Source organism: Rutilus rutilus (genome assembly GCF_951802725.1).
Source record: "Rutilus rutilus genome assembly, chromosome: 11".
Taxonomy (NCBI): domain Eukaryota; kingdom Metazoa; phylum Chordata; class Actinopteri; order Cypriniformes; family Leuciscidae; genus Rutilus; species Rutilus rutilus.
The window spans coordinates 8270108-8297481 of record NC_140216.1 but is presented as its reverse complement, the minus strand read 5'-3'; the positions used below and the strand labels follow the sequence as shown (position 1 = coordinate 8297481).

Genomic DNA, 27374 nt, shown 5'->3' with positions numbered 1-27374 from the left:
GTATGTCTGTTTGCCACTGTGTGAAAACGTGCTGTCTACAAGTTTACACATTGCTATACAAACTATTTATTCTGTGCTGGAAGACTTACCGCTTTTTTTTTTCTTTTTTTTTTTTCTTTTGCTTCTTTTTTTTTTTTTACAAATTTTGAATTTATCATCTCTTTTGAGTTCAGAAAACTCGTCACTGCCCATCAAGAACAAAAAAAAAAAAAAAAAGAACAAAAAAAAAAAAAGAACAAAAAGAGGAACTCCACAAATCTGTTGTTTTGTTTTTCTATACAGTGCTTTTTGGAAGTGTACACTTGTGTGCTCCACTGCGGTACCGTCCCGTGTGTTTGCACTGGCACACACACAGACACACAGGAGCTCTTGAACAAATCAAAGTGGATGTGTTCATTTCATATTTCTTGTACCCTTAAACTGCATGGAAATCATAACATTTTTAATAAATTATTGCAAAAAATGTTTTATTAATAAAATAATTTAAATTATTCTATTTTCATTATTTATCAAGCACCTCATTTGGAAATTAAGACAGGAAATGCACCAAAATCTACTTAAAAGTGAAAGTTCAGTCACAAATGAATATTCTGTAATTTACTCTGCCTTCATGTTGGTCCAAATCTGTATGACTTTCTTCAGATCCCTTTATTATGAAAAAAAAAAAAAAACATTTACATTCTTCAAAATGTGTCATTTTATGTAAAAAAAATACAGTATGAAACCAAACTATGTACAAGTGTGATCTTCCTGTTAATAGATCGTAGTCAAGAGTAGCAACATGTACACAAAATAGAGTTTTTGTCTACTAAATATGTTTTTTGGAAAGATGTTTGTCAGCTGAACAGCTTGAACACACCTCTATCCCTCACAGCCTCATTTTCATTCCTGTTCAAATATTAAATATGGCGCTACTAACCAAATAAATGTGGATAAGAATTGATTTGTAAGTATTTTTAAATCTTGCTGTAATTAAAGCTTCAGCTAAGAACTAGTCGATTATGCTAATATAGGCCTTCTATGCAAGTCAGCCTAGCAACACGGCGAACACTGCAGTAGTACCAAAGTCCCTTTAAGACTCTATATAATGTCTTTGGTATTACACACACTATTACATACAGTAACAGCATTAAGTTCGGCATGAAACGGAAGTTGCGATAGTCTTTTCTGTCTTTTGACATTTCCATGTGGAACAAGAAAAATCGGGCGGGAATTGATTGGGGATAAATAATTACGTGCACGGATCATTTATAAATACTGCAATATTCCATTAAAAAAGTCAATTTCATGTTGACTAATATCAAAGACTAGTTAGAGACGGTTCACTCCTATTACAATGAATGGGAGAATCTGCAACGTGCAACATGGCGGAATACGTCACGTCTTCTAAGTAAAAGAGCCAATCACTGATTGGTAAAGTCATTGCGTCACTCCGATCTGAGGCTCGAGTTTAGGATTGCACATGCGCATTGGCTGGTCTAGCCTAAAAAAAATAGCTTTTTAATGCTATTTGAGCATAAGAAACAACTTTATGGGACAGTTCATGTCAGATTTTGATGCGATTTTAAATATGATATTTAATTGTGAGTTCCACAAGCAGTTTTTGAGATTTCAGGATTCCCCCGTTCAAATAGATGGGACTTGGTCTTGGATGCCCGAAATAGCTGCCTGCTCAGGCGTTGCAAATATGGCCGCCGAGTGAACAGACTTTCCTTGAAAGGGACTTTGCTAATATGCGGTTGTTATTTTCACGACAATCGATAATTAAGACTGCATAGCGCCAGTTGCATGTGATTGAAACAAGAGAGCGGACCGATATAGTACAGTGTTGCTTATATATCAGACAGTTGGATGCTGAGAATGAAGCATTCCAGAGAGCCACATGCAGCTAGGGTTTACAATGACGTGAGGGTGAGTAAATAATGGCAAAACGAAACTTTATTTTCAAATGACATGATTGAGCAGTGTAGAGTTTTCAATGAGCCCATGTTTTGATCTCTCTCACACACACTTTTACACAATCATAAAACAAACAGAAAGGCAAGGCGGATGAATCTGTCACGAGTGCTTCTGTACGTTCAGTATGATGAATTATTGAGCGTGCAGGGACTTCATGCCAAACTGGATGGTGGAGGATGAAGCCTTCATGTCACAGTCAGCTTTCCCATTCCATCAAGTGCTCAAATATTTAACATGTCAGTACTAGACAGGACATAGAAGACCTTTTCACTTCTCACAACAGCACAACACAGAAATGGGCCAGCGGGTGTCCTCGAAATAGAACGCAGTGAATTGCGTCAATAGAACAGATAAAGTTAAGAAATGTTCAAGTTTACCACAGAAAATCATTTTGGCACATGGGAAGGTTTTCCACTAGATGTTGAACACGGCTTGGCATTGGTCAAGTACGGTGATATTTCCAGGGTGTTCATGTACTGAGTTTATGAACATGTTAATGTGTGGCTGAAATAACAAAACCCTTTTCTGGTGTTCTTGCACAGGGTTTACTGCCGTGACAAGTTGGCAAATTGCATATAACCTTGCAAAAACCCAAGTTAGCAAGTTCTTATTTTACACGATGTGTTAATCTTGTTTGTCGTCTTGCAGCTACACTTCCAAAACAGTCAGTATTTAGAAGTATAGTATTCACATGGTGTCCGTTTCTGGTGTTCTTGTACATATAATAGAACATTTACAGGGTTTACTGTCATGATAGGTTGACAAAATGCATATAGGCTACCCTTGTGAAAACCAAGTTAGCAAGTGATTCTATTACACCATGTTAACATAATGTTTAAGTCTTGCAGCTATACTTCAAAAAAGTACTTCCTGAGTATTTTTAGCATTTTAGTCTTCATTATTTTCTGTGGTTATCAAAAGCATGTCCCAGATGCTGTCGATACAACTCAAGTTGAATTGAAGCCAGAAAACATTCCTTTAATGTCTCAAGAATGAATGTCATTGGTTTCAATAAAGGACGCGCTCAATAAAAAGGAGCACATTTCCTAAATGAAACACTATTTCTCCTGTGAATGATTCACGCCTGGTGAGTCTATGGCCCTCACGGCTCATTGTACATCTTATCCGAATGCTCATCTGTCCTTCAGGCACTGGAAACGAGAGGATGTGAGCCGGATTTTCTATTCTCTTACCGTCACTTAGGGCTGTAGGTTATTACAAGAGGATTTGCCATTCATGGAATGTGGGCGCTTTAAAAAGCCAATAAAAGAATTATAGTTAGGTTGAGGTAAATCACTCCTGTGACATTTCATTACTAGAAAAGAGACATTTATTGTAATACAGAGCAATGTGTTGTTGTTTTTTTATACATCATAAATAGTATATTAGTTTGTTTACAGGTCATAAGTAATAGTGCTGAAATTCAAAGAACAGAAGCTGATTTAAGGGAATGGGAAAACTGCTCCCAGCATCATCCCCCATTCAGGCCCGCTGACGACTTCACAGCAGATCAGGCGACTGTAGTTCATTACTGCGTTTTTCAGCTGGACACTGAAGATTACCCAGAGCGCACGTCACAGCGCTGAGATTTTGATGTTGAAGATTTTGACGACATGGTCGGCACCAGCGCTGGCTAGCTGGACCCAAGCTTGCTCTTCGTTCCTCTCCTGCTCGCCATGTCCTGCCCGGCCCGGCCTTGGCCTCCAGCGCAGCCTCTTCACCGCCAGCGTGTGACTTTGACTGTGATGGGTGGTCAAGGAAAGCCACAAGCATGGAAGGACGTTGATTCAAGGCAACCCAAATCACCCCTCACACACTTGTCTGGATGTCTCACTTCAGCTCTGCCTGTCCAAATACTTCAAGGGGTGATTATACACTGGCCAATTTCAAAAATAATACAGGCAGACGAATAAACACACGAATCGATCTTGCTTTTCAGAACTCACTGAGTTCAAGGCAAAGTCAAATTTTGACTTCTTGAGCTTCTAAGGTGAGTGACTTCTAGGTAAGAGATACGCGTAAGTGCCTACACAGACGGTTTATCAATTACACCTACAGAAAGAGAGTTTAGCCAGTCGGGACTCAATCCGCTGTGGGGGAGAGAGAGAGATAGCAAGCGAGAAACAGAATGCACAACACGGCCTGGCCTCTCTCTGACACCTCATTCCCTCTCTTCACGGATCAATGCGGAAGCTGCCCACGGGAGCCCCCGTGTCAACCTGAAGCTTCTCCCGAGCAGCGTGGGCCAGCTCAGATACACGAGGCCCTTTTGTTGTCAATTACACCACCAGCACTGGATTCTGGGAGGAGGTACGACTGTCTTGTTTGACTTGAGATCACGTCTGTTTCTGAGAAGGTAAATTGAAGACTGAGAAACTGTGAGATTATTTTTAGGGGCTTATGAGGCATAATGTGCTTGTCTATTTTGGCTAAAAAGCTTTGAAAAACCTGCTCACTTTGGTCAAATTTTCTGTGCCGACTGTAAGGCTACACAATTTGGCCACAAAATGGGTGGGAAAATGCAGGATGCCCTTAAAGCTTCTCTTTTGTTGACAAAAGCTGGTTTATACACGTTTCTCATTAGTTTGGACATTTCAAGAGTATACAAAAGTGGAGGTAAGAATATGAGCAGAAAAAAGGATACCAAGCATCAGTTTCTCCACATCTGCTCCAGTCTGATCCAGAAGACAGATCCTCTGATGGCCTCCATTTATACAGCACAATCTGCCCATTCTCTAGACCTACAGCCAGCAAATAACTACACACATACACGTACAATTAAGCATTTGTCCCAGACACATGATGCTAATTCTAATGATGGCGTCACATAAAGATCATTGGTTACAAAATGGTCACCTCTGGTCTGAACAGAGAAATGGGCAGATAGACACGGCGGTGGCTGAATCTCCGACATCCAGAACGGAGGAGCAGGGAGTCACGCTTACACCCTCACACTCACCGACACCAGGACCCCAGATGATTACCTACAAACACACACAAGGTCAAATGTCAAAGCTCAGACCGCAGGAGAGAGGTGTACTTATTAGTGAGGTGTTAAATTATTTAAAGTTGCATGCAGTCCTTTCAATCTTCAATCATAACAGTAGCCTAATAGCAGTGGTTTTATTTTACATGGAGCACGTCGCTTCATAGGGGTAGACAGGCCATTGTGATTTTGCCAAATATGATATGTTCCTGGATCAACATTCCTGTCTGAAAATTCCCTACCTCTAAACCCAACCCTACCCATGACTTATCCCTAAAATCAGATGAGGTGTGTAGAAGCAACCTAATCCTGGTTATAAGGCTAAACTTGTCCCTCAAATCTGATTGGTTGATTGGAATGATCGGATTATTTTAAAAATAAGATATTTAAAGTCCCCCTGTAGTCAAGAATTTCATCCCCTAAAACTCATCTTTGATCACCAAAATGACATTTAAAAATAGCTTTACTGTAACTCTACACCCTTGCCTCATTTAGTATACGATGAATATGCAAACTAGCCCCGCCTCCACTCACTCGCACCAGCTGAGATCCACTTGTTGACGTGATTGGTTACAAGGTATACAGTTTGTGATGTCAGAAACACCAGCTATTTCAAACCGCCTTTTTGAGACTGTCTTTGGTTCGCTGCCGTTTTAAGGAGAAAATACTCAGCAACAGTGTTGACTTGTGAATTTGCACATGGTTTGTCTTAAAGCATATTAAAAACACCACATAGACATATGAACAACATTAAAAGCTTAATTTTCACCACAGGGGGACTTTAGGATATATTAATAAAATATGAATCAATGCCTTTGTTGAAGTGAAACTAACTGTAGGTCTTTCTTTAAAGGTTTACAAGTTATCGTTAAAAATCTATTCTTCAAAGGAGATTTTACTTCCGGACTGTTGCACTCTATATTACCCGCTCTTCATGCGAGTACACCCGCTTATACAATTTCAAAACAACTGCCATGTGGACTAGCGCAACACTTGCTGAGTTCAACGTTAAACTGGACCTACCTTCTTGTCTCGACTTGATGTCACAAAGTACTTGCTGTCGGAGCTCCAGTCACATGACCAAATGATGCGTGTGTGAACCGCTGTGTCCTTGCTAGTGTTTGCGTAGAGAGAAAAGCTCGTCTCTGAAAAAAGAAAAAAAAATTTGTTAAACCGTAAAAGACAACAAATATGATGTGATAAACACAAGAGTATTCGCATTTGTATCATTACTAAATTAACATTCACAAAATTGTACAATGTAGTAACGTTTAGCTTCTGTGTTCGCTCTAATTTCTCTAGACTGAATTTGTGGTCACCCAAAGTCCAGCTATCGAGGTCATCACACTCTGATGATGCCACTTTGGCCAGCGTGTGCCCTGAACACACCAACCGAACACCGCTAATTTAAGCTCAGGCAGCGACGGAAAGATTTCCCCATACATGACACAGCTGGACTGGCCTGTTCTCTGATCAGCTGTGACACTGTCTAACCTCTCCACGTCTCCAGCATACAGGCTGAGTAATACCAGCCTCAACGAGAACGGACTGCGGCATGTCTCGGCGACGCCTCGGACACATCAGAAAATGGAGAAAGAAAAACAGACGCTCCTCTGGTTACCTTGTGTCAACAGTGATTTAGCCGTGTGCCTTATGCCCAGAATACACGTGATTAAACGGGTGGCGCTAGACAACTGCTGCTAAACGGCAGGAGAATCTTAGTGGGCGAACAACTGAAGTCCGCACAATCTCAGTGTTGACAAAGAGAAATGGAGGAAGATAAAAGCTGTCGATGAGTCAGGAGGTCTATAAACCCTGGAGGAAGCTATCTGTTAGCATTCAACATTCATCTTATTGCACATTACTTCTGAGGGGTTTTATGTAGGGCTGCACGATTAATCAAAATAAAAACTAAATCACAATATGGCTTTGTGTGGTTATCAAATCGTAAAGGCTGGGATTTAATTGCTCGCATGTTTCAGAGTGAAGCACAACAGTACGCTCTTGTACACGCGATGAGATCACGATCTGCAGTTTTCTCAGTCTCTGTCTCCCAGCGGATCGGTTCACTCGAACTCATCTCTGCCTCTGCTGTGACTTTGGTTCTCTTATAAAGTGCATTTGGGAACGCAATATGCACCAACCATCTTCCCAAATTTGTAATGAAAAGCTGTTGTCAATAAAAGAAATGCTTTAAGGGCTCCCTGCAGTTTTCACCAAATTAAAAGCTCATTGGTTTAATGATTGACAATAACGAAATTAAGACAGCCATAAACATTAGTATTGTAATTTTAGTCGTACTGTAAAATAAAAACATTACTAAATGTTAACTAAATTATATTACAGTGAATTTATTTTGTTAAAATTGTACAGTCCTACAAACTAGCCCAGAAAACCAGGTGGTAAAATCTAATTTTATTTACTATTATTACTATAGTAGTTTTCTTAAATGCAGTGAATAATATGGTAATAGTTATTATTTTTATTATATTTAATAATATTATCATGATTAATTATTATTATTATTATATAGTCATATTAACATTTAATCACTACAATTATGGACAAATTATTGGCCACAGGTTTGCTCACCTGTATCAGAGTCAGGGTTTCCACGTCTCCATAATGACCAGGTGCGGTCCCGAGAAACCGCTAACAGAAGGCGTCCGTTTGGGGAGAAGGCCATCTGGGTGATGGTCAGGCTGTGGCAGGGCAGCGACTGAAACTGTTTCCAGGAACTTGTGCTCCACAGGAGAATGGCAGCATGCTCTGGTTTAGAGGCCTGTGGCATAAGACACATCTAGATCTTTCAAAACCACATACAAAATCAAAACATTTCACATTTTCAGCAGAGCTTGTGTTCTTTCCCTGAACCTCAACCCCCCCTCCTACAGCTCAGCCAGCACTGCTAGAGGCTCAACCTCATGTCCACAGCAAAGTCCTCTGAGCCTGCAGAACCTCCATTTGAGCTCGCCATCAGCCCCACTGAATAAACCTCACAGGCTCCGCTCGAGCGTGAACAATGGCAGGTGACACGCAGAATGTGCTTTCATCCGGAAGGGCTTTGTGCGCGATCAGTGTGGGTTTGGCAGAACCACGGGGGCCAGACCAGGACACAAACCAATGATCTCCATTCAACTGTCTCAGAATGTGTGTCACAGCGGCCGGAGGGCACGTAAGGCTGGTTACCAGCCCTGGTGGTCATGAGAGTTCAATGCGCTTTTAATACGATAGGCGGCTCATTACATCGAAGAAAAGGAAAATGAACTTGCACGTGGACATGAGGGGCTAAACTGACACGAGCTTGTTAAAAAGGCAAATTACTAAATATTTAAAACCACTTAAGGATCGGTGCAGCTTCATGCATGCATGCTTTCCTGTGTCCTGTTATTACAGTCCACGGCTACATTTGTGTGACACTAATGACCATCTGGTCACCCGCGTGAATGTACCTTACATGCCGAGGCCACCACAGTCTTCGCAGAATCAGACGCCAGACAAAACATCTCGAAGCCGTGCCCGTACCTGCGGAGAGGACACGGAGATAGGGGATGTTAATGAGGGCTCTGTCAGTACCTGCTCACAAATAAAGCCTGAGCGCCGTGACAGGTTCACAGAGACAGTCGGGGCGGTGATTCAAACACGACGGATGATTTGTGTGTCAGGGCTGCCGTGAGCTCTCTCCTGTGCTTATGGGAGTGGAAGAAAGCAGTGCGCTCTGGCAGCCATTAGCAGATCTGCTTAGTAATTTCCAGCACTGGATGAATAGCTTGTGAAGCCAGGCTGTCAAAGCCTTCAGCTGCTTACAGCTGTGTATGTAAATTATTAGAGTTTATCCAGTGCCGCCTGTGTATCAGGGAAACCGACTTTGAATTCTTGTGAGCATGGTGAAATAATACAAGTCTGTGCATTTCAATTGAATGTAAATGCCTTGGGGAAAATTCATATTTAATTGTGAAAAATACCCCATTAAAGGTTTAATAATAATTTCACAAATCTTGTTTTGAATAATACGCCCATTATTCCCACCAACCAGTGCAAAATGCCACTAAGCAACCAATTCTGTAATACATTGCAGACAGTTTCAGCAAATGTCAGAGTCGTATGTCATTTTATGGCATTATTCTCTGCTAGCAAAAGCTTAGGAAACTCATGCCAGAAAACACTATATGCAAGTAAGCACAGGAACAAATGCTCGGCTAACGCAAACGGCCCTTTGCACTGCTGTGGCGATAACAAACCTCAGTGTGCAAGGGTTCGATAGAGACTTCAAATGTCTCTGCTATTAAACTGGATGCTATTCAGGTAGCTAGCTAATAAACATTTGAACACCAAGCAAATCTGCAGCAACACTGTTGCACTGTTGTTTTTGCTAACTAAAACTATTCAAATAAAGCTGAACTGAAATTAAATAAATATTGCTTGTTGCTTTGGAAACTACTACAATGAGTAAAACTAAAAGTGAAATAAAAATTAAAGCTAAATAGAAAGATCAAAAAACAGAATAAAAATTACAAAAGCATATAACAAAATTATAATGAAAACTGAAAATACAAAAATATGAATAATTACTATAACAGCATATAAATAATACTAAAATGACACTGAACTGTTGTTTCGTGACAGTAGTGGACCTAACTGATCATAGAAGACCGTAAGTCTTGGTGCGATGAACATTTGTCTAAAGTGTCTTTGTGTTGTTTAAGAGCTTATGACATTATGTATGATATTATTATATTATTTTTCAACATTAATAATTAATTTAAAAAAATTTAAATACATTTTTGTAGCATGATTATTTTAAAGTACCACTGTTCGAAAACGCATACATGAAACAATTGTTAAATATCAGTTATACATATTGGTTATTAGACATTTAAAAATAATTGCTACTGGTTGTTAATTTTTATTATTATTATTAATAATAATAATATCAGTCGATATCTGGTTTATGCTAAAACTTGAGAAAGCAACAAACTGTGGTCTGACATTTCAGAACTCAATGACACATAACATCGAACTTGCATAACCTGAATCATTGTTATTCACATACTTGCATACAATGTTTCCTGCCTTAGTTTCAATGTAGGAAGTTGAAGAGAGAATGAAAAAGGACATTTTAATTAACAATTCTGTCTTTTCTTGTTTAGTGTCAACATACAGGACAAATGGTTGTTCTTGTGAGCTCAAAATACCTATTACGCTGCATTATTTATGTCACACAAGCTGTTTAAACAATAATGTGGTGCAGCATTAGTGCCTGCTGCAAAACATCCAATGAGGGCAGACGCACACAAATGAGAATTGATGGGAGACTCACAGCTTCTGTACCTCTGGCCACAGTGTGTTCTGCAAGAGGTCGTCCTCTGTCGGAGGCTCTGGAAATACACACACACACAGTCACGAAATATAAACATAGTTATTATGAGAAATGAGCAGACTCCTATAGACGGTATTTTTCAAAAGGGTCATCTTTTCATTTAGCAACAGATACACAGCTGAGCAATTTACTCAAAGCAGTTTGGAACAAAAGCAGCTTTATCTACCATTTTCAATGGCCGTTAGCTTTACGACATGGTGTAAATCAAATTTAGCTCTCTTTGTGCAACCCTGAAATAATATTGTCTCATTTAGATACACAGACACTTATGCAACACATGCCCCAATTGAAATGGAATGGAGACCAGGCTTTTTTTTTTTTTTTTTTTTTTTATCCCTGGTTTGCAGTTTTATTTTAATTATTTCCCTCTCTGCCCCTCCAGAAGAAGGGAGATGGAGAGAGTGGTATTATTCCATTAACAACTCTGTGTCCGCCTCATTGCGCTCCCCATAGCCCAGAGTCATCAATATTTTAACTTTGCAATTATATAAGCCTTCTTTCTAATTATGATTCCAGATTAAGGAGCTTTTTCAATCAAATTGACAATGTTTGCTACTGTTTGCCCGGAGCAATAGAGGCATAAACCCCCCTGCTTCAACACTCACCCTCCACCCATCCCCCTCATTTGTCTCCAGTATCTCTGATTCATGCCCCAGATACATTAATAAATCAGAGAAGACACAAATGTAGTGTTTTCTAGGAGTAACTCGTCCACTTACAGTGTCTAACTGGTGATGTTATTCTCACAAGCTTTTGACTATTGCCATAAAGCCGTTTGTATATTATATTTTGTTTTGGCAAAGAACTGCCTACTTAGAGAGAAGGTCATTTCACTAAAACCAACTTTTTTTTTTTTACTATGTAACATTAACCACTATTTGAGAAACACTGGAGTGTATAAAATTGTTAGTACCTGTGAGTTTGACAGGATGAAAGTAGGACTCTTTATATTGGTCGGACATGCTATTGAAATCTTTACTGTCCTGTTGAGGGTTCTGTGATGCGAGGTCACCTGTAAACAGATCACACGCCACGGTAAAGGGTAACAACTGCCTCACCACTTTCTTGGGATCAGCACAATGCAAATTCTCCTGTGGCCAACGATTTCAAAGGGTTCATACCTTGAAACACTGCCTTGTTGGACAGGCCTAGGGCAGGAGTGCTGGCTCCCTCTGGGAGGTCTGCTATATCCTGAACACACAGGAGACAGAGCTACACCATAAAACCTCTTCATATAAACCCTTCTATACAATCATTTTTTCATATTACATTACTAACTGGTCAAATTTTGTCTGAAATGCAAATTAACTTTTTGTATATGTTTGCAATTTTTCTGTATACGAGCACGACTGTGTTTGGCAGCACGAGACGAGTGACACAGAAGATCAACCTGAATGGAGAATGCCATTTATGCCGTCTCATTTACCATGACCTCAAGTTACAGAAAATTAAACTCATTTAGCTACATATCTAAGAGCATGTGCATAAACATTAGCATTAGTATAATGGAAAAATGTGAGACTCATCTTAAAATCTCTTGATGATCTAAGACAGCGCAAAGAGTAATTAAACCCGAGGTTTTATTTGACGTAACTAATTAAAGTTTGAAGATGAGAGGATTCTAAGTACTTACATTACAGCCCAGCAGTTTCTCCAGAGATGTGCATGATATGTTAGCCAAGTTCTCCACGAAATTCCGTGGAGCCTTGAACACCCGCAGGACCTTCTCGTCAGCGCCGGACACAAACTGAAAACGCCCCACCATAGTCAGACACTGCATGTCAAAGCCGTGAATCTGCGGCCTCGAGATCTCGTGCCAAGTAATCTGAAAACGCAGAAAGAGTTGATCAATCTTCACCAGATAAAAATAAACTGACAGCGTTTGATCAATCAAAAATCAATGGGTTGAAGTGCTGAGAGTTGTTTAAACCTGTGAGCATCCTTTTCTCGTCCAGGGTGTAAAGAGTCTAGTGGTCTGGTCTGATCCGACAGTGATGATAAACTCTCCCTCGGGGTCCCAGCTCAAGTCCTGCACTGCATTAAAGTGACCCGAAATGACCACGCTAGGCCTCCATTCTCCCTGTGCAACACACAAATCTCCATATTCATTTACCCCATTTACTAGAAACCATAATAGACTTCTATTTCACATTTTTATTAGGTAAACAGTAATGTCTGCATAAAGAGCTTGTTACTGAAGGATGTTGTCAGTTACATCTGACCTGGTTTCTGTCACAGTGCCAGAGGTGCAGCGCTCCGTGAAAGGCATGAGCCAAAATCATAGAGCCGTCTGGACTCATCTGGCATCCATAGAAACCCAGGGTGTTTCCTCCAACTTCCCCAACACGAACCTTAATCAGGGGTCAACAAGAAATAATTATTCAACCTATCCACATTCTAGTGTACACTACTACACATCAAAACTGAAACTACTTAAAAATGTCTGTTAAATAAGAAGTATTGATTTTATTTGTTCAATCCAAAACAAGATTACACAATATCTCTGGAAAAAAAAACTAGGGTTAAACGCTTTGTTCAAGGATGCCATAGTGGACTGGTCACCCCTTGAAAGACATTTTGGTTGTATGTTTCCCATGCATCACTGTAGCTTGCTGCATAACTACCATAGTGCGATGGACTGTTAGAGAAATGAACTAGCTAGTCATGACCGTTTCCCAAAACCATAGTAACTTTGTCACACGTCCGTCGTTCAATCACGTTAGTTTGACGTCACAAAGGTTGTGATAACTGCCAATGAATCATTTTGAGAATTGAAATCAAAATGTAAAAGATTATTTCTGTAAATAAGCAATGCATGTTTTGCCTTTTTATTCAATCACGGGTTCCCCATATGTCATATTCTGGAGTTCCTTCGGGGTACTAGGGCACATATACACCCGCACTATTCAAAAACAGCACTTTCATTCTCTCGACAAACTAAACTGTGAATGTAATTTGTATATATGGAACGAATGATATAGACTGTGCTTATTTTGTTCAATAGTATGAGCTATTCAAGCCCGTGTCATACGAACAAGAAACTATGGTTCTAACTACAGGTTGATAACTGTAATTCCAACCATACAACTTTGCAATGCTGTTCACAAATGTTCATTAGACCTATGGTTATAAACTCTTTTGTTTTTTGTTCAATTGATTATACAGAGAGAATGACATTGTGTTGCAGCTGTTATGAGTTAATTGCCTGGGTTGGCTAAAATTCAATCCCAAAGGGCAACTTTATAGGAAAACAAAAAGCTGGGAACTTCACTCTGTTCACGTTCTTGATGGTGAGTGATGTATAAGAGAGGCCTTTGCTGGTGTCACTGCCCCTGATAAACCGGCTGGTCAAGCAGGGCGCTAATTAGTAGTCGTGAATCCTGAGCAATCTGAGTTGAGAGTCCACAGCTGTGCTCCATCTCCGTTAAGTAACAGTCTGAGGACACCAATTAATCAGGCGGACAAGCGAAAAGCGCAATGTATGCAAAGAGGAGACTATTAAATGAGAAATAAATCGTGTTTGCTTCCTTTGAATGCAATAATGTGATGTTGAACGTAATCACGCACACATTAAATCAAATATGAGCCTCGGAAGGCTAGGAGACAAAATGGTCACATGAAGAATGAATCAGTGTAAACTCCCCTGTCTGGGCTGGGCTATGAATACCAAAGCACTGTAATTGTTTTTCAGCACACTGTAGCGCGGCTTGCCCTCTGTCTGGCCCGTGTCTAACATGCTTAATGCAGCTCGAGTGTCTCACGGTAATAGGGGAAGCGAGTCGTGCAACAGAGCAAGCGGTAACATTGCATAAAACAAGATAATTAGTCATGATTATGCCATCAGCGATAACCTGTCTCTACATTTATTTATGGTTGTGTGCAAGCAAAGACTGATGCTCCAGCCTCAACATCTGCATTACCAATACACACTCAGAGGGTGAAGAAATCATTTAAAAAAACAACAACACACACTTACGGCTGTGAAAAGCAGGTATAAAAATTTCAGTTGACAGGCATCACAATGGTGTATCCTTTTGACCTTGAGCAGGACAAGACACTTCCAGCAGCCGTGTTAAGAGCAGCGGTGATCCTTCGCGTTCAGGGGTGTCACCGCTCAATGATTCACAGTCTCTTGTCATGCCCAGCAGAGCATGTCTCAAAGATATTGCCAGATCATGTGGTAAGCTTAAGCTCTTCATCAAAACGACAACACTAGATGGACAAATCAGCTATCTAACACTGAGATTTGAACACTGCCACAAGACATGCAGGACAGTTCAGACAGAGCCATGTTGGCTGGAAAACACGGATTTAAACCTAAATCCACAAACCATCAAACGCAAGGGCCATCAATGCTTCGGTATACGTCGATAGAGAGACATGCCCTTCACAGACATATCCTACACTACGGAGTGAATATGGCGGAACTAATGACTGCGATAAAGAGAGCCCTTCACTTTGAATGGCACGGATCTCTGCGAGCCATTCTGGAAAGAGTGATGCAACATTAACCAGATTGATTTTGAATTCCATCCACATGGCTACTCGTATATCACGGCCAAATCTCATGGGTAAAATGTGCAATCACTCTTGTTTAGGGACTGAACGCTGATATAGATCTGTGGCACAATGTGTGTTTAACACAACCACAGAGTTTGGGATGGCACAAAAGAAAACAATGCAGGGAACCATGAAACTTGTCATGAGGTTGATATTCTGGAAATGAACAGCACCTCAGTACTACATCAGGTCATGTGTGAATGATGTGGCCTACAAGTTAAAAGATCTGGGCTGGCAAGGCAGCAGATTCGATTCCCAGAGAATACACATACTAATAAACATTTTAAAAAAAAATGTAATACACTTTGGACAGAACCATTGAGAAAATGTAGGTTTGAAGCCCACCAGAAGCAATCCATGAACTATCAGCGTTATGCCCTTGAAATGTACTTAGCGCAGGCTGTTACAGGGTGATTTAATAAGTATACTGCAAGTCACTGTGGATAAAAGCGTTTGCTAAATGACTACTTGGATTATCTTGCACTTTATCTTACAAGATAAAGGTAATCACTACCGAACAAACTAATAGTTTCATTCCTGTATAGATGAGAGATTCATGAAGCTGAAAGTGAGCAATTCAACAATTATGGATATTGAGAGCAGCTCAATAGTACGCCAACTGGAGGTGTGTGTGTGTGTCATGAGGTCTAGATGTTAAAGATCTATCATCATAATCCATCCATTCTCCCTTCTGGTCTATCAGAGAGAACAAACCATTAGCACAACAGAGTCTCAGTCCCCCCCACACCGTTCATGACTTATTAGGAGGGTGTACTTTACCCAGCGGTTTGCCTAGCCACTCCACAGTAAAGCAGTTCTCTACTAAATCTGACCAATTAGCCTAATCATTGTGGAGAAGACTCTTCTTTGTAGATGTGTTAATTAGTCAAAGAGATGTTGGTCATTTTCTGCTTAGTAGGGCACTAGCAGTCAGTCAATAACTGTGCAATGAAGGCAAGTTTTAGATAACATAAACTGACATATTTATGGATAAGTAATTGGCACAGGCCTTTTCGCACCAAAACTATAGCAAAGCTAGGGGTGGGCAATATGACCAAAATCTTATTTCACAATATGAGATTTCTTTTCAAGATAACAATACATATCACAAAACAATTCTTTTCATTATTTTATTTTTCTTATTATATATAAGAATAAAGATGCAAATTACAAACAATAGGACAAATACAATACAGTAAGAAATACTGTATTGTATACAGAAATTTAATTTAATTTAATCAAAGATCAGCAGCAAAAACAATCAGTAAATAAAGTTAGATTAAGTCTATAAAATGCCTCTGCCTTATTTAATTTATTATGTAATTGTTGGAGGTTTGCATAAAGTGTATATTATAAAAATATGTATCTAAATTAATTCATAATTAAGCTTACATTATTGACCCGACTTGCTTCATCCTCTGCAAAAAATTATAATTCTACACACTTCTTTATGCTACAACCTTAACAGTTTTTGTTTTGTTTTTTCAACTGCACAAATTAAAATATAAATCCCCATTTATGAATCTGTTTATTCTGTTACTTATCTCTTAGCCTGAGCTAAAGCTGAAGTAGGGGATCAGAAAGGATGTATGATAACCCACATTTATTTACTTAGTCTCCATGAATCTGTCAGTTCAAAGGCTCTCATCCACATCTGATAACCCAGTTCACACCCACCTCATATCATATGCCCTTTACGACTCAATACGGAAGACACATGCAGTGCAGAAATAACAGATGTGGAACAACCCAGCTGCATCCAGGTACAACACAAGACCTGAAATCAACCTCTTTCTTCTTACAACTACAGCTCACAGCCTTTCATTTTTAATTGGACATGCCTTAGTATGACAAAACACGTGCATCATCATACTAAAACGCTCCAAGTGTCAGAATCAGGAGGAGCCATTGATCTGAACCCAGAGACCTTTGTCTGTGTGCCAAGATCAAAGTGACTACCTCTTCTTAATCAACCACACAGCCGATGCGGTTATCTGCAGTGGCAATGCCAATCAAAACTTTTTATTACAACTGATGTGAAAAAAATGTCCAGATTTAAGGTTATCTGAGGTATCGCCATCCCATTTTGAAAGGAACTCGCCAATCATTCACAGTCCCTCACACAGATGGAAGAGAAATTCTCAGTGTGTGGGCTAAATTTGACGCAGTTAGACGAAAAGGGCAGATATATCCTGCATGAATAAACAGTATTATAAGGTAAGGCTGTTAAATAGCAATCACAAACTAGTTTTTGTTAATACAATAAAGTTATTAAGCCAAGTCTCTGCCTCCCGGACCGTCAGTACTGATTCCCCCAAGGCTGTGTTCTTCCCCCTTTACTCTTCTCCCTTTAACAAACAGCTGCACCTCCAGTCACCAATCCGTCAAACTACTGACATTGCGAATGACACCACCTTCATTGGGCTCATTTCTGAGAGGGATGAGTCTGCCTACAGGTGTGAGATTGACCATTTGGTGACCTGGTGCAGTCAGAACAACCTGGAGCTTAATGCTGAGAAAAGAGTGGAGATGGTGGTAGACTTCAGGAAGAACCCAGCGCTATCATCCTGTGTGACTCCCCAGCCCATACTGTGAATCATCATCAGTAGGTGCTGAACATCAACTCTCTGATTAAAGAATTTACTTTCTACGGCAACTAAAGAAGTACAACCTACCAGAGACAATGATGGTGCACTTCTACACCTCCATCATCGAGTCCATATACTCACCTCTTTCATGACCATCTGGTACTGCTGCCAATGCCAAAGACAAAAGCAGGCTGCAGTGTGTCATTCGCACTGCTGAGAAGATGATTGGTGGAAATCTGCTACCTCTTCAGAACCTGTACACTTCCAGGACCCTGAAGAGGGGCAGCCCTCTTACCCCTCTCACCCTGGGCACAAACTGTTTGAGGCACTACCCTCCATCAGGAGGCTGAGGTCCGTCAAGACTAATTCCTCACGCCCCAAGAACAGTTTCTTTCTATCCACAACTGGCCTACCATTATCAATATCCAGGATCCACCACTATGGACATTACACATTAACAAAAAACCCAGCAATGTTGTCTCATGTGTTACATTAACACACATAATACAGTGCTATACTGTACCTTCTTACATCAAACTGTACGAATTTGCACTGCTCCTCTTGTATTTTTTTTATATTTATGCTCATACGGTACTTGCCGTGATTCTGATTCTGATTCTAAAAGGTGTATCACTAGTGCATAATGCCTTCCAATCCACCTTCTAATATTTTTTTCCAATGACAGTATTTATTTAGTAGTAAACAAGTTGACTTTACCAGCTCCACCCACACGCCTGAATCCTCCTCTGGCCCCCATAAGATCATGGTTTTGTCCATTGAGGCAGAGAGCAGCTTCAGGGGCTGTTCAACTGAGTCACCTGCAGGGGGAGACAAGTAACAAAACAAAGGCAGAGACAGGATAAATATAAAAAGGTAATACAAACAAAATAATACAATGTCAACAGGTAATTCATTTCACAGCACATTACAGTTTAATTAAGACACAAAATCAAATGAAAACATTCAGGGATACCTTTGACACGTGGAGGTTGCCAGTGAATTCCATAAACCCAGTTTTCATGTCCAGCCAACACCGTTTCAAGACTCACAGCAAATTCTAGAGCACAAACATAGAGAAAGAAATAAACATAAGTTATGACAGTAATACACTATGTCTTTCTTTATCGGTGAGGGGCAAATAAATAACTTGCACATTTTTCTTTACTTACTAAATAAAGTCTTTACTAGCCAGTCAATTTTTGCATTTAGGTCCTGGCAAGTTCATTTTTAGACTCTGATTACAAAACAATGTGTACACAATCCTTGATTTTAAGTATCTATAAACCAAGACAGTTTAGCAAAGATAATCAAGCAACTATTCAACTGAACAATAACCAATTTCTATAAGTCATCACACAACTAAATTACAATCACGCAAAGCCTCCAGCCTCACCATCTCCAGACACTTGAAAGATGTTCTCCTTCATTTTAATAACAGCATCAGTCTGATGGTCCGGTTCAGCCACAGTCTTGGCAAACAGTCTCCACACTCTGATCAGACAGTCCTGTGAACAGCTGGCTAGCCACAGCTCTCCATCTACACATTCAGCAGTTCAAACACAAGTAAAGTAAAAGTAGTAGTAAAATTAGTAGAGAAAGTAGTATGTGATGCTTTATATTTAAGAAAACGCTTTATTTTCAATAGAGAGTGAAAATGACAATACCGGCTCCTTAGGATAGAGCGTTTTAAATCCTTGGACTGTTTTCACTGCCGTTACTGTATCATATGTATTAAATGGGTCTTTGATTTGGATGGGACATATTTCTTTTTAATAAATAGCCAATAAAATTATAATTTAGTTTACATCTTTTAGTTAGCAAGTAGCAACTAAATGGTCAATTTGGTCAACTTCTGGTAGGTAGCTGGATAGGAGGGACAGTCTACAAAGCGTTCTGTTATGAGTCATATATATTTGTTTTCCCAGAAGGCTATCAAATTTGAAATATGTTTATCAGTAACTGTAATATCTTAGCTAGCATTACCTTACAGCTAACAGACATTACCGTTCAAAAGTTTGGGGTCGGTACGATTTTTTTAATGTTTTTGAAAGAAGAATCTTATGCACATCAAGAATTCACTTATTTGATTAAAAATAATAATATGTAAAAACAGTAAAGCTGGGAAATAGCATTGCAATTTACTTTTTTCGATTTTAAATATTCCTGTGATGCAAAGCGGAATTTTCAGCATCAGTACTCCACTCTTCAGTGTCACGTGATCCTTCAGAAATCATCCTAATATGCTGATTTGATGGTCAAGAAACATTTCTTATTATTAATGTTGAAATGTTGTAGTGCAGAAGTAGTGCTGATTAATATTTTTGTGGAACCCTTGATACATGTTTTCAGGATTCTTGTATGAACATCATTTATTTGAAATAGAAATCTTTTGTAACATTATAAATGTCTTTACTCTAACTTTTGATCAATTTAAGAGTCCTTCCCGAGTACAAGTATTAATGTCTTTAAAAAAAAACATTGTTCAGAGTCAGACCTCGTTCTGAAGGCTACAAAGGTTAAATTTAGTTTTTGTTGTGTCTTTAATTATCAAGATCCTAAAACAGGCTTCATTTTAATCACACTAAATATAATATTTTCTTCCTAAGCACATTTATTCCATTCAGAAGTCCTACCTTTCGTGGCCCACTCCACACATCGGACCCAATCCTCATGTCCTGTCAGAGTCAGAAGCCTCTGAAACTAAACACAACCCCAGATAACATCCACACACCTACATGACAGATTTTACAGCATTAATATAAAGTACAGACCCCTCAGTCTTACCTGTCCACTGAGCTGCACGTACAGGTGAACTCTGCTGTCATCTCCTCCACAGGCGAGCACTGGAACTGCAAGAGATGGAATTATCCTCCTCATTCACATGGACGTACGAGGCAGACAAGTGACTAAGTCTATTCACGCCATCTAGAAGCAAAATACAGCTACAGTCCAGGCGTGAATAACGTAAGAGGGCAGGCTAACGTCGCCCCAGGACATTTTTAAAGCACTGAATGAGATTTGAACCTGTGATAGGGATGGACAGTCCTGCAAATCAACACGGAGCTCCAGGCACAGCTTACCTCTGCTGCCTGGCAACAGCACCAAGGACACATCCATCATGAACCCACTCCCAAAAGATACGGTCTGGAGGCATTCAGCTAATGAAGAGAACACAAACACCAGAATCAACCCGTATAACTCATAATGAATCCTTATGAAGAAAATAACAACTTGTTATTTTAAAGTAGGGTATTGCTAATCCAAAAAAATATATATTGATATAAGACCAATTACCCAGAAAACCTAATAATGCACTCAAAAGAAGTTTGGATTCTGCGTGACAGCTCATTAGATTACTGTCAATTGAATGTTAGGGGATGATGATGCAATTCATCATCATCATCGCATGACTCAAATTGTGTCAAAACAATACAGAAATATTGCATTTACCCGACCATATATGGCTTTCACACACTCTGCAAAGAATTCGTCACAAACTTTCTCTCTTTCTGAACAGTAAGAATGGACATCAGAAAGAAAGCAGTAGGATCAATTAAATGATGCACGAGCTTTCATTCATAGTTTGAGCTCTTAATTCTTAATTCATGATCTTTATGGAGAGACTTAAAGTTAAGACACATTTCCTTCATGATTAGCCTCTTCTTTTACTTATGTGACTTGTCTAAAGTCACTAAATACATGGCATGCTCACAACATGTATTTGATATAGACATATTAAACATGTTGAATATACACTACCATTCAAAAGATTGGGCTGGGTATGATTTTTTTTAAATGTTTTTGAAAAGAAAGTCTCTAATGCTCAGCAAGGCTGCGTTTATTTGATAAAAAAACATACAGAAATAACTGTAATATTGTGAAATATTATTACAATTAAAAATAACTGGTTTCTATTTTAATGTAATTTAAAAGGTCATTTATTCCTGTGATGCAAAACTGATTTTCAGCATCATTACTCCAGACTTCAGTGTCACATGATCCTTCAGAAATCATTCTAATATGCTGATTTGCTGCTCAAGAAAACAGTAATGCTGCTTAAAATGTTTGAGATACATTTTTTCAGGATTATTTGAAAGTTATGCAGAAAGTTACATTAGTGAAGACATTTGATAATGTTACAAATTATTTCTGTCAATTTAATGCATCCTTGCTGGACAAATACATTTTTTTAAATCTTACTGACTCCAAGCATTTAAATGGTAGTGTGTACATTAAATATAAACAGATATTTAGAATATTTCAATTTGATGTACTATTTAATCTTTGTTGTTCTTGGTCGGAATCCAGAGCAAATTCTACTTTATCCCTACAATGACAAATGAATAGATTTTGAACTATATGCACTGAATTTGAATTAAGGGCTAGTTATCATTTACAAGAACTGACCAGCAGATGTCAGGCTTGGAGAATTCGAAAAATCCTCAAACACTTATTAAAAAAATGCATTAATAGATTGAGTGCTTTCAATCCACACTCTCATGAACTGAAAGCTCACTTCTTATTTTACCTGTACCAGAGGTGCATGTCCAGAGTTTAACAGTGGAGTCAGATGATGCTGAGGCCACCAGTAAGTGAGAGGAGGACAGAGACACGGCGTCCACTGCACACACGGGCCCCGAGTGTCCTGAACACACTGCGCATGCTGTGAACTGAGCAGAAGAGGGACAAACTCAACTCAAATCACTATTAAAAAAAGTACTGCATAACAGAAAGGACCCAATTATGCTGTCAGCATAAGTATTTATATTTATTGTTATTGTAAACACATACCTTCCCATCCTGCTTCTCCCAAACAACAACATTATTATCTGACCCACCAGACACCAGCTGGGTTTCCGGACCTACAGAAACAGACAGCTTACATTTCTACAAGTTCCTTTGTTTTTATTGTGTCTGGCCGTGACAGAAAGTATCATATAATGTCTATATGCATAAAGATCATTTATTAATGATGGTTAAAGTCAAAGACTTACTGCAATCTTGTTTATGAACCCACTGGACAGCATTCACCCTTCCAGTATGTTTATTAAGCAACTCGACAATCCTTATTTCCTGATGACAATCAATAATAAATAAAATTAGGGTGAAACAAACCTGTCACAGTATCAGTGACCTGTCACATCTTATTTGACAGTTCACTAAACACATTTACTGTTAAACTGCTTTATCAGAAGGTACACTTACATTAGCTTTGAGTTTTAAGTTTACACATCATTGCATTAAAGAATCGGAACATGTGTAAGTACATAATGTAAGTGTAATAATAATAATAATATGCCACAGTGCATCAGCCTCATTTCAACTAAAGTAAATAATCATTCAGACGGTACCTGTGGATTATAAAGGGCAACTGAATTGCATGTCCCAAATGCGATGAGACCTCCTCTACCCCAAGACACAACATTGGGAGTGCGATTAGCACAACAAGAGACATGACATGTGTCCATTACAGGCGCTGACATCTTCGACGCTGCTGTGTGTTACAGTTAAAAAGCACCGGGAGAATATGCCATGATAGTAGTTCCTGAAATATTTAGCAGAAATAGGTTTCTCTAATAATACAGTTGAGTGGGATTGAAAAACAATTGGTATACATTTATTATTATATAAAGTAAATATGCACGACACAGTGATGCAAAATTCCGGCAGACACCACAACTTAGTGTAACCGGATGTAAATTCAGAGCGGACACCGGACGGTTTTTTTGTGTAGCTTAATTTGTCGTCCGGCTTCAAGCGTCTCTGTTTGGATCTGACCAGACTCTCTACCTCGCTGAAGTTTTTTCTTTCTTTTTGAGATAATCGCTGTTTTAAGCGGTGGATGTTGACATGGAAGACAGTGAAAAGAAAGCCCCATCAGTAATCGAGCGATATTTCACACGCTGGTATAGAACAGGTGATATGTGCTGATCAGTATTGTGTGCTATTATCTTAATGCATGTTAAGGTTAGCATTTTGAAGCGTGATTTTATTTAAATATATACACTATGCATTTTAAACATGTTGATTAATTACTGTGTTGGTGTTCATGCTGACGTAGATCTGAAGGGAAAAGTATGTGAGGATCACTGCATTCTACAGCACTCCAACAGGTAGGCCTAGATATATTATATAGCCTATATTAATTCTCTCTTTACTGTGAAGTTTTGTTAGTGTTTCTTCAACTACTTACACTTTTACAGGGTTCTTCTTGTTATGTGAATATCAAAACTCAAAACAAATGCATTTTATGTATATATTCAAATCTGTACATAAAGCCCAGATCCAGCCTTTCAATCTTAATCTATAAAAAAAATCAACCATGTTTATTGTATGAAATGGTTTATATACATTTTATTTTTTTACAGAAATTACAGTTGCACGCAATCTGAATATATAATCTGAGATATGGATTGAAATGACACCATGTCTGCTTTATTTTTAAGTCCACAGGGCTATAAGTGTCCATTATCTCTAAATTGACATTTTCTTCTCATCAGAATATGCGTCATCACACTTGCAGAGTCTCATCCTATCCTTCAGAATGGACGAAAAATTAAAAACATAAACTACCAGATCAGTGACGGATGCAGCCGTCTGAAGAACAAGGTGTCTGGAAAGTCAAAGCGAGTGGGTACCTTTGAATTTAATGATAATTGTGATTTAATTACTAATACATCTTAATTTACTCTTTTCCTGAACATTATAATATATTATGTACAATTTATTCTAAAGGGTGGTCAGTTCCTGACAGAGTTTGCACCACTGTGTAGAATAATGTGTACAGATGAACAGGAATACACCATATACAGGTCAGTTATAAAGAGCGACACTGGATATATATCACATTCAGTTTCAATAATCATAAAATGATCTCAATTCAACCTATATTTTCACAGCTGTATCAGAGGACGTCTCTTAGAAGTAAATGAAGCCATTATGAACAAGCCGGATCTATTATTGGAAAGGGTGAGCATCTGTATACAGTGAGGAAAATAAGTATTTGAACACCCTGCTATTTTGCAAGTTCTCCCACTTGGAAATCATGGAGGGGTCTGAAATTGTCATCGTAGGTGCATGTCCACTGTGAGAGACATAATCTAAAAAAAAAAATCCAGAAATCACAATATATGATTTTTTAACTATTTATTTGTATGATACAGCTGCAAATAAGTATTTGAACACCTGTCTATCAGCTAGAATTCTGACCCTCAAAGACCTGTTAGTCTGCCTTTAAAATGTCCACCTCCACTCCATTTATTATCCTAAATTAGATGCACCTGTTTGAGGTCGTTAGCTGCATAAAGACACCTGTCCACCCCATACAATCAGTAAGAATCCAACTACTAACATGGCCAAGACCAAAGAGCTGTCCAAAGACACTAGAGACAAAATTGTACACCTCCACAAGGCTGGAAAGGGCTACAGGGAAATTGCCAAGCAGCTTGGTGAAAAAAGGTCCACTGTTGGAGCAATCATTAGAAAATGGAAGAAGCTAAACATGACTGTCAATCTCCCTCGGACTGGGGCTCCATGCAAGATCTCACCTCGTGGGGTCTCAATGATCCTAAGAAAGGTGAGAAATCAGCCCAGAACTACACGGGAGGAGCTGGTCAATGACCTGAAAAGAGCTGGGACCACCGTTTCCAAGGTTACTGTTGGTAATACACTAAGACGTCATGGTTTGAAATCATGCATGGCACGGAAGGTTCCCCTGCTTAAACCAGCACATGTCAAGGCCCGTCTTAAGTTTGCCAATGACCATTTGGATGATCCAGAGGAGTCATGGGAGAAAGTCATGTGGTCAGATGAGACCAAAATAGAACTTTTTGGTCATAATTCCACTAAACGTGTTTGGAGGAAGAAGAATGATGAGTACCATCCCAAGAACACCATCCCTACTGTGAAGCATGGGGGTGGTAGCATCATGCTTTGGGGGTGTTTTTCTGCACATGGGACAGGGCGACTGCACTGTATTAAGGAGAGGATGACCGGGGCCATGTATTGCGAGATTTTGGGGAACAACCTCCTTCCCTCAGTTAGAGCATTGAAGATGGGTCGAGGCTGGGTCTTCCAACATGACAATGACCCGAAGCACACAGCCAGGATAACCAAGGAGTGGCTCTGTAAGAAGCATATCAAGGTTCTGGCGTGGCCTAGCCAGTCTCCAGACCTAAACCCAATAGAGAATCTTTGGAGGGAGCTCAAACTCCGTGTTTCTCAGCGACAGCCCAGAAACCTGACTGATCTAGAGAAGATCTGTGTGGAGGAGTGGGCCAAAATCCCTCCTGCAGTGTGTGCAAACCTGGTGAAAAACTACAGGAAACGTTTGACCTCTGTAATTGCAAACAAAGGCTACTGTACCAAATATTAACATTGATTTTCTCAGGTGTTAAAATACTTATTTGCAGCTGTATCATACAAATAAATAGTTAAAAAATCATACATTGTGATTTCTGGATTTTTTTTTTAGATTACATTTACATTTACATTTAGTCATTTAGCAGACGCTTTTATCCAAAGCGACTTACAAATCAGGACTAAATTAAGCGAGTCATCATGAAGAGGCAAAAGACAACAACAACGCAAGAAGTGTTCAGAATACGAAGTTCAGGCATTATTCAGAGTAGCATAAGCATGATAAGTGGGATTTTAAGGGAAAGGTTTTTTTTTTTTTTTTTTTTTTTTTTTTATGAGTTTAGGTGCTCATGGAAGAGATGGGTTTTCAGCTGTTTTTTGAATGTTGTCAGGGATTCAGCATTCCGGATGAGGGTGGGGAGAGTGTTCCACCAGCATGGAACTGTGAATGAGAATGATCTGGAAAGTGATCTTGTGGCTTTCTGTGATGGAACCACGAGACGTCGCTCGTTGATTGATCGTAGGCGTCTGGTGGGGATGTAGGCTCGTAGGAGTGAGTGAAGGTAGGAGGGAGCTGAGCCTGTGATAGAATTTAAGTGGCGATATCGAAGATATCGACATCGGCGATATCGAAGAATTTAAGTGGCGAAATCGAGATTATGTCTCTCACAGTGGACATGCACCTACGATGACAATTTCAGACCCCTCCATGATTTCCAAGTGGGAGAACTTGCAAAATAGCAGGGTGTTCAAATACTTATTTTCCTCACTGTACATCATAACTCTCAGTACAAAGAAAGAAAAAAATAATTCTCCTTTTTTCAAACCTAAGGCCACATGTGTGACTTAAGCGTTCATTATTTTTGGCACAGCCTTCCACAGAAGGATACATTGCGGTTATATTACCTAAATTTGAAGAGAGTAAGAGCATCACCGAGGGCCTTCTGACCAGAGAACAATATGAGGAGGTTATCGTGAAAAGGAACCAACAAGAAGAGCTTTGCTGAGATCAATTTGCACTTTGAAGATGCTGACTGCTGAGTCTCCTTAGAGGAATAATTGCTTCAAGCAGGTGAGAACGTCTATGGCATCATGGCTTTGTGCCACTTAAATTCGAAAATGACGACTTGAAGGAATGAAGACCTGTCTGCTGGATCCAGAACAGTCTTGGATTTCACTGGGTTGCATTTTGTTGGACCATTATTCATGAGATGCACAAATATGCCATTTTCATGGTTATTGTTTAGTTTGTTTCATTAAGAACTATTTTCATTTGAGGAGGAACATGTCTATATCCTCACGGACATTATTTTCCTTGTGGTTGCTATAAAACTGCTGGAGATCATTGTAGTTTTGAGCAAATGCTAAATAAAGGAACCGTTCTCTTCTGGGCAGATTCCCATTGAACTGGCTCTCATACGGTATGTTCATTTAATGCACCGTTCAAATGTTATGTTTTGTTTTTAATCAATCAGTTTTACACATGAACCCAAACTAAGGTCAGTGCTCTCAAAACAATAAAGAGCCATGTGAACATTTTGTA

The 27374-nt window shown here is 39.3% G+C and overlaps 2 protein-coding genes across 2 annotated transcripts; one reads left to right on the top strand and one right to left on the bottom strand.

Annotated features, from left to right (window-relative positions):
- Positions 1-1921: 1921 nt before the first annotated feature.
- elp2 (elongator acetyltransferase complex subunit 2) lies at positions 1922-22970 on the bottom strand. Its single transcript, XM_084422621.1, has 22 exons — positions 22825-22970; positions 22468-22546; positions 22265-22335; positions 22002-22143; positions 20554-20631; positions 20258-20322; positions 20107-20173; positions 18867-19010; positions 18447-18530; positions 18191-18291; positions 12548-12676; positions 12256-12405; positions 11959-12150; positions 11447-11516; positions 11239-11337; positions 10266-10323; positions 8398-8470; positions 7538-7727; positions 5969-6090; positions 4816-4943; positions 4604-4717; positions 1922-3699 (listed from the first exon to the last, which is right to left on the bottom strand). The coding sequence occupies exons 1-22, from the start codon at positions 22954-22956 to the stop codon at positions 3534-3536; spliced, it is 2454 nt and encodes an 817-aa protein (XP_084278747.1). The 5' UTR covers positions 22957-22970; the 3' UTR covers positions 1922-3533.
- Positions 22971-23179: 209 nt separating this feature from the next.
- On the top strand, positions 23180-27242 carry abitram (actin binding transcription modulator). The gene is made up of 6 exons (XM_084424680.1): positions 23180-23390; positions 23535-23586; positions 23974-24103; positions 24209-24285; positions 24373-24442; positions 26704-27242. The coding sequence occupies exons 1-6, from the start codon at positions 23324-23326 to the stop codon at positions 26836-26838; spliced, it is 531 nt and encodes a 176-aa protein (XP_084280806.1). The 5' UTR covers positions 23180-23323; the 3' UTR covers positions 26839-27242.
- Positions 27243-27374: the final 132 nt, after the last annotated feature.

Coding starts and splice junctions, on each gene's coding strand:
- elp2 (XM_084422621.1), bottom strand. CDS start 22,956: ATGTCAGCGCCTGTAATGGACACATGTCATGTCTCTTGTTGTGCTAAT. Junction 22,547..22,824: donor TTGCCCTTTATAATCCACAG/GTACCGTCTGAA, acceptor GATTGTCATCAG/GAAATAAGGATTGTCGAGTT. Junction 18,531..18,866: donor CTTTCAAGTGTCTGGAGATG/GTGAGGCTGGAG, acceptor TTTGTGCTCTAG/AATTTGCTGTGAGTCTTGAA.
- abitram (XM_084424680.1), top strand. CDS start 23,324: ATGGAAGACAGTGAAAAGAAAGCCCCATCAGTAATCGAGCGATATTTC. Junction 23,587..23,973: donor ATTCTACAGCACTCCAACAG/GTAGGCCTAGAT, acceptor TCTTCTCATCAG/AATATGCGTCATCACACTTG. Junction 24,104..24,208: donor TGTCTGGAAAGTCAAAGCGA/GTGGGTACCTTT, acceptor TTTATTCTAAAG/GGTGGTCAGTTCCTGACAGA.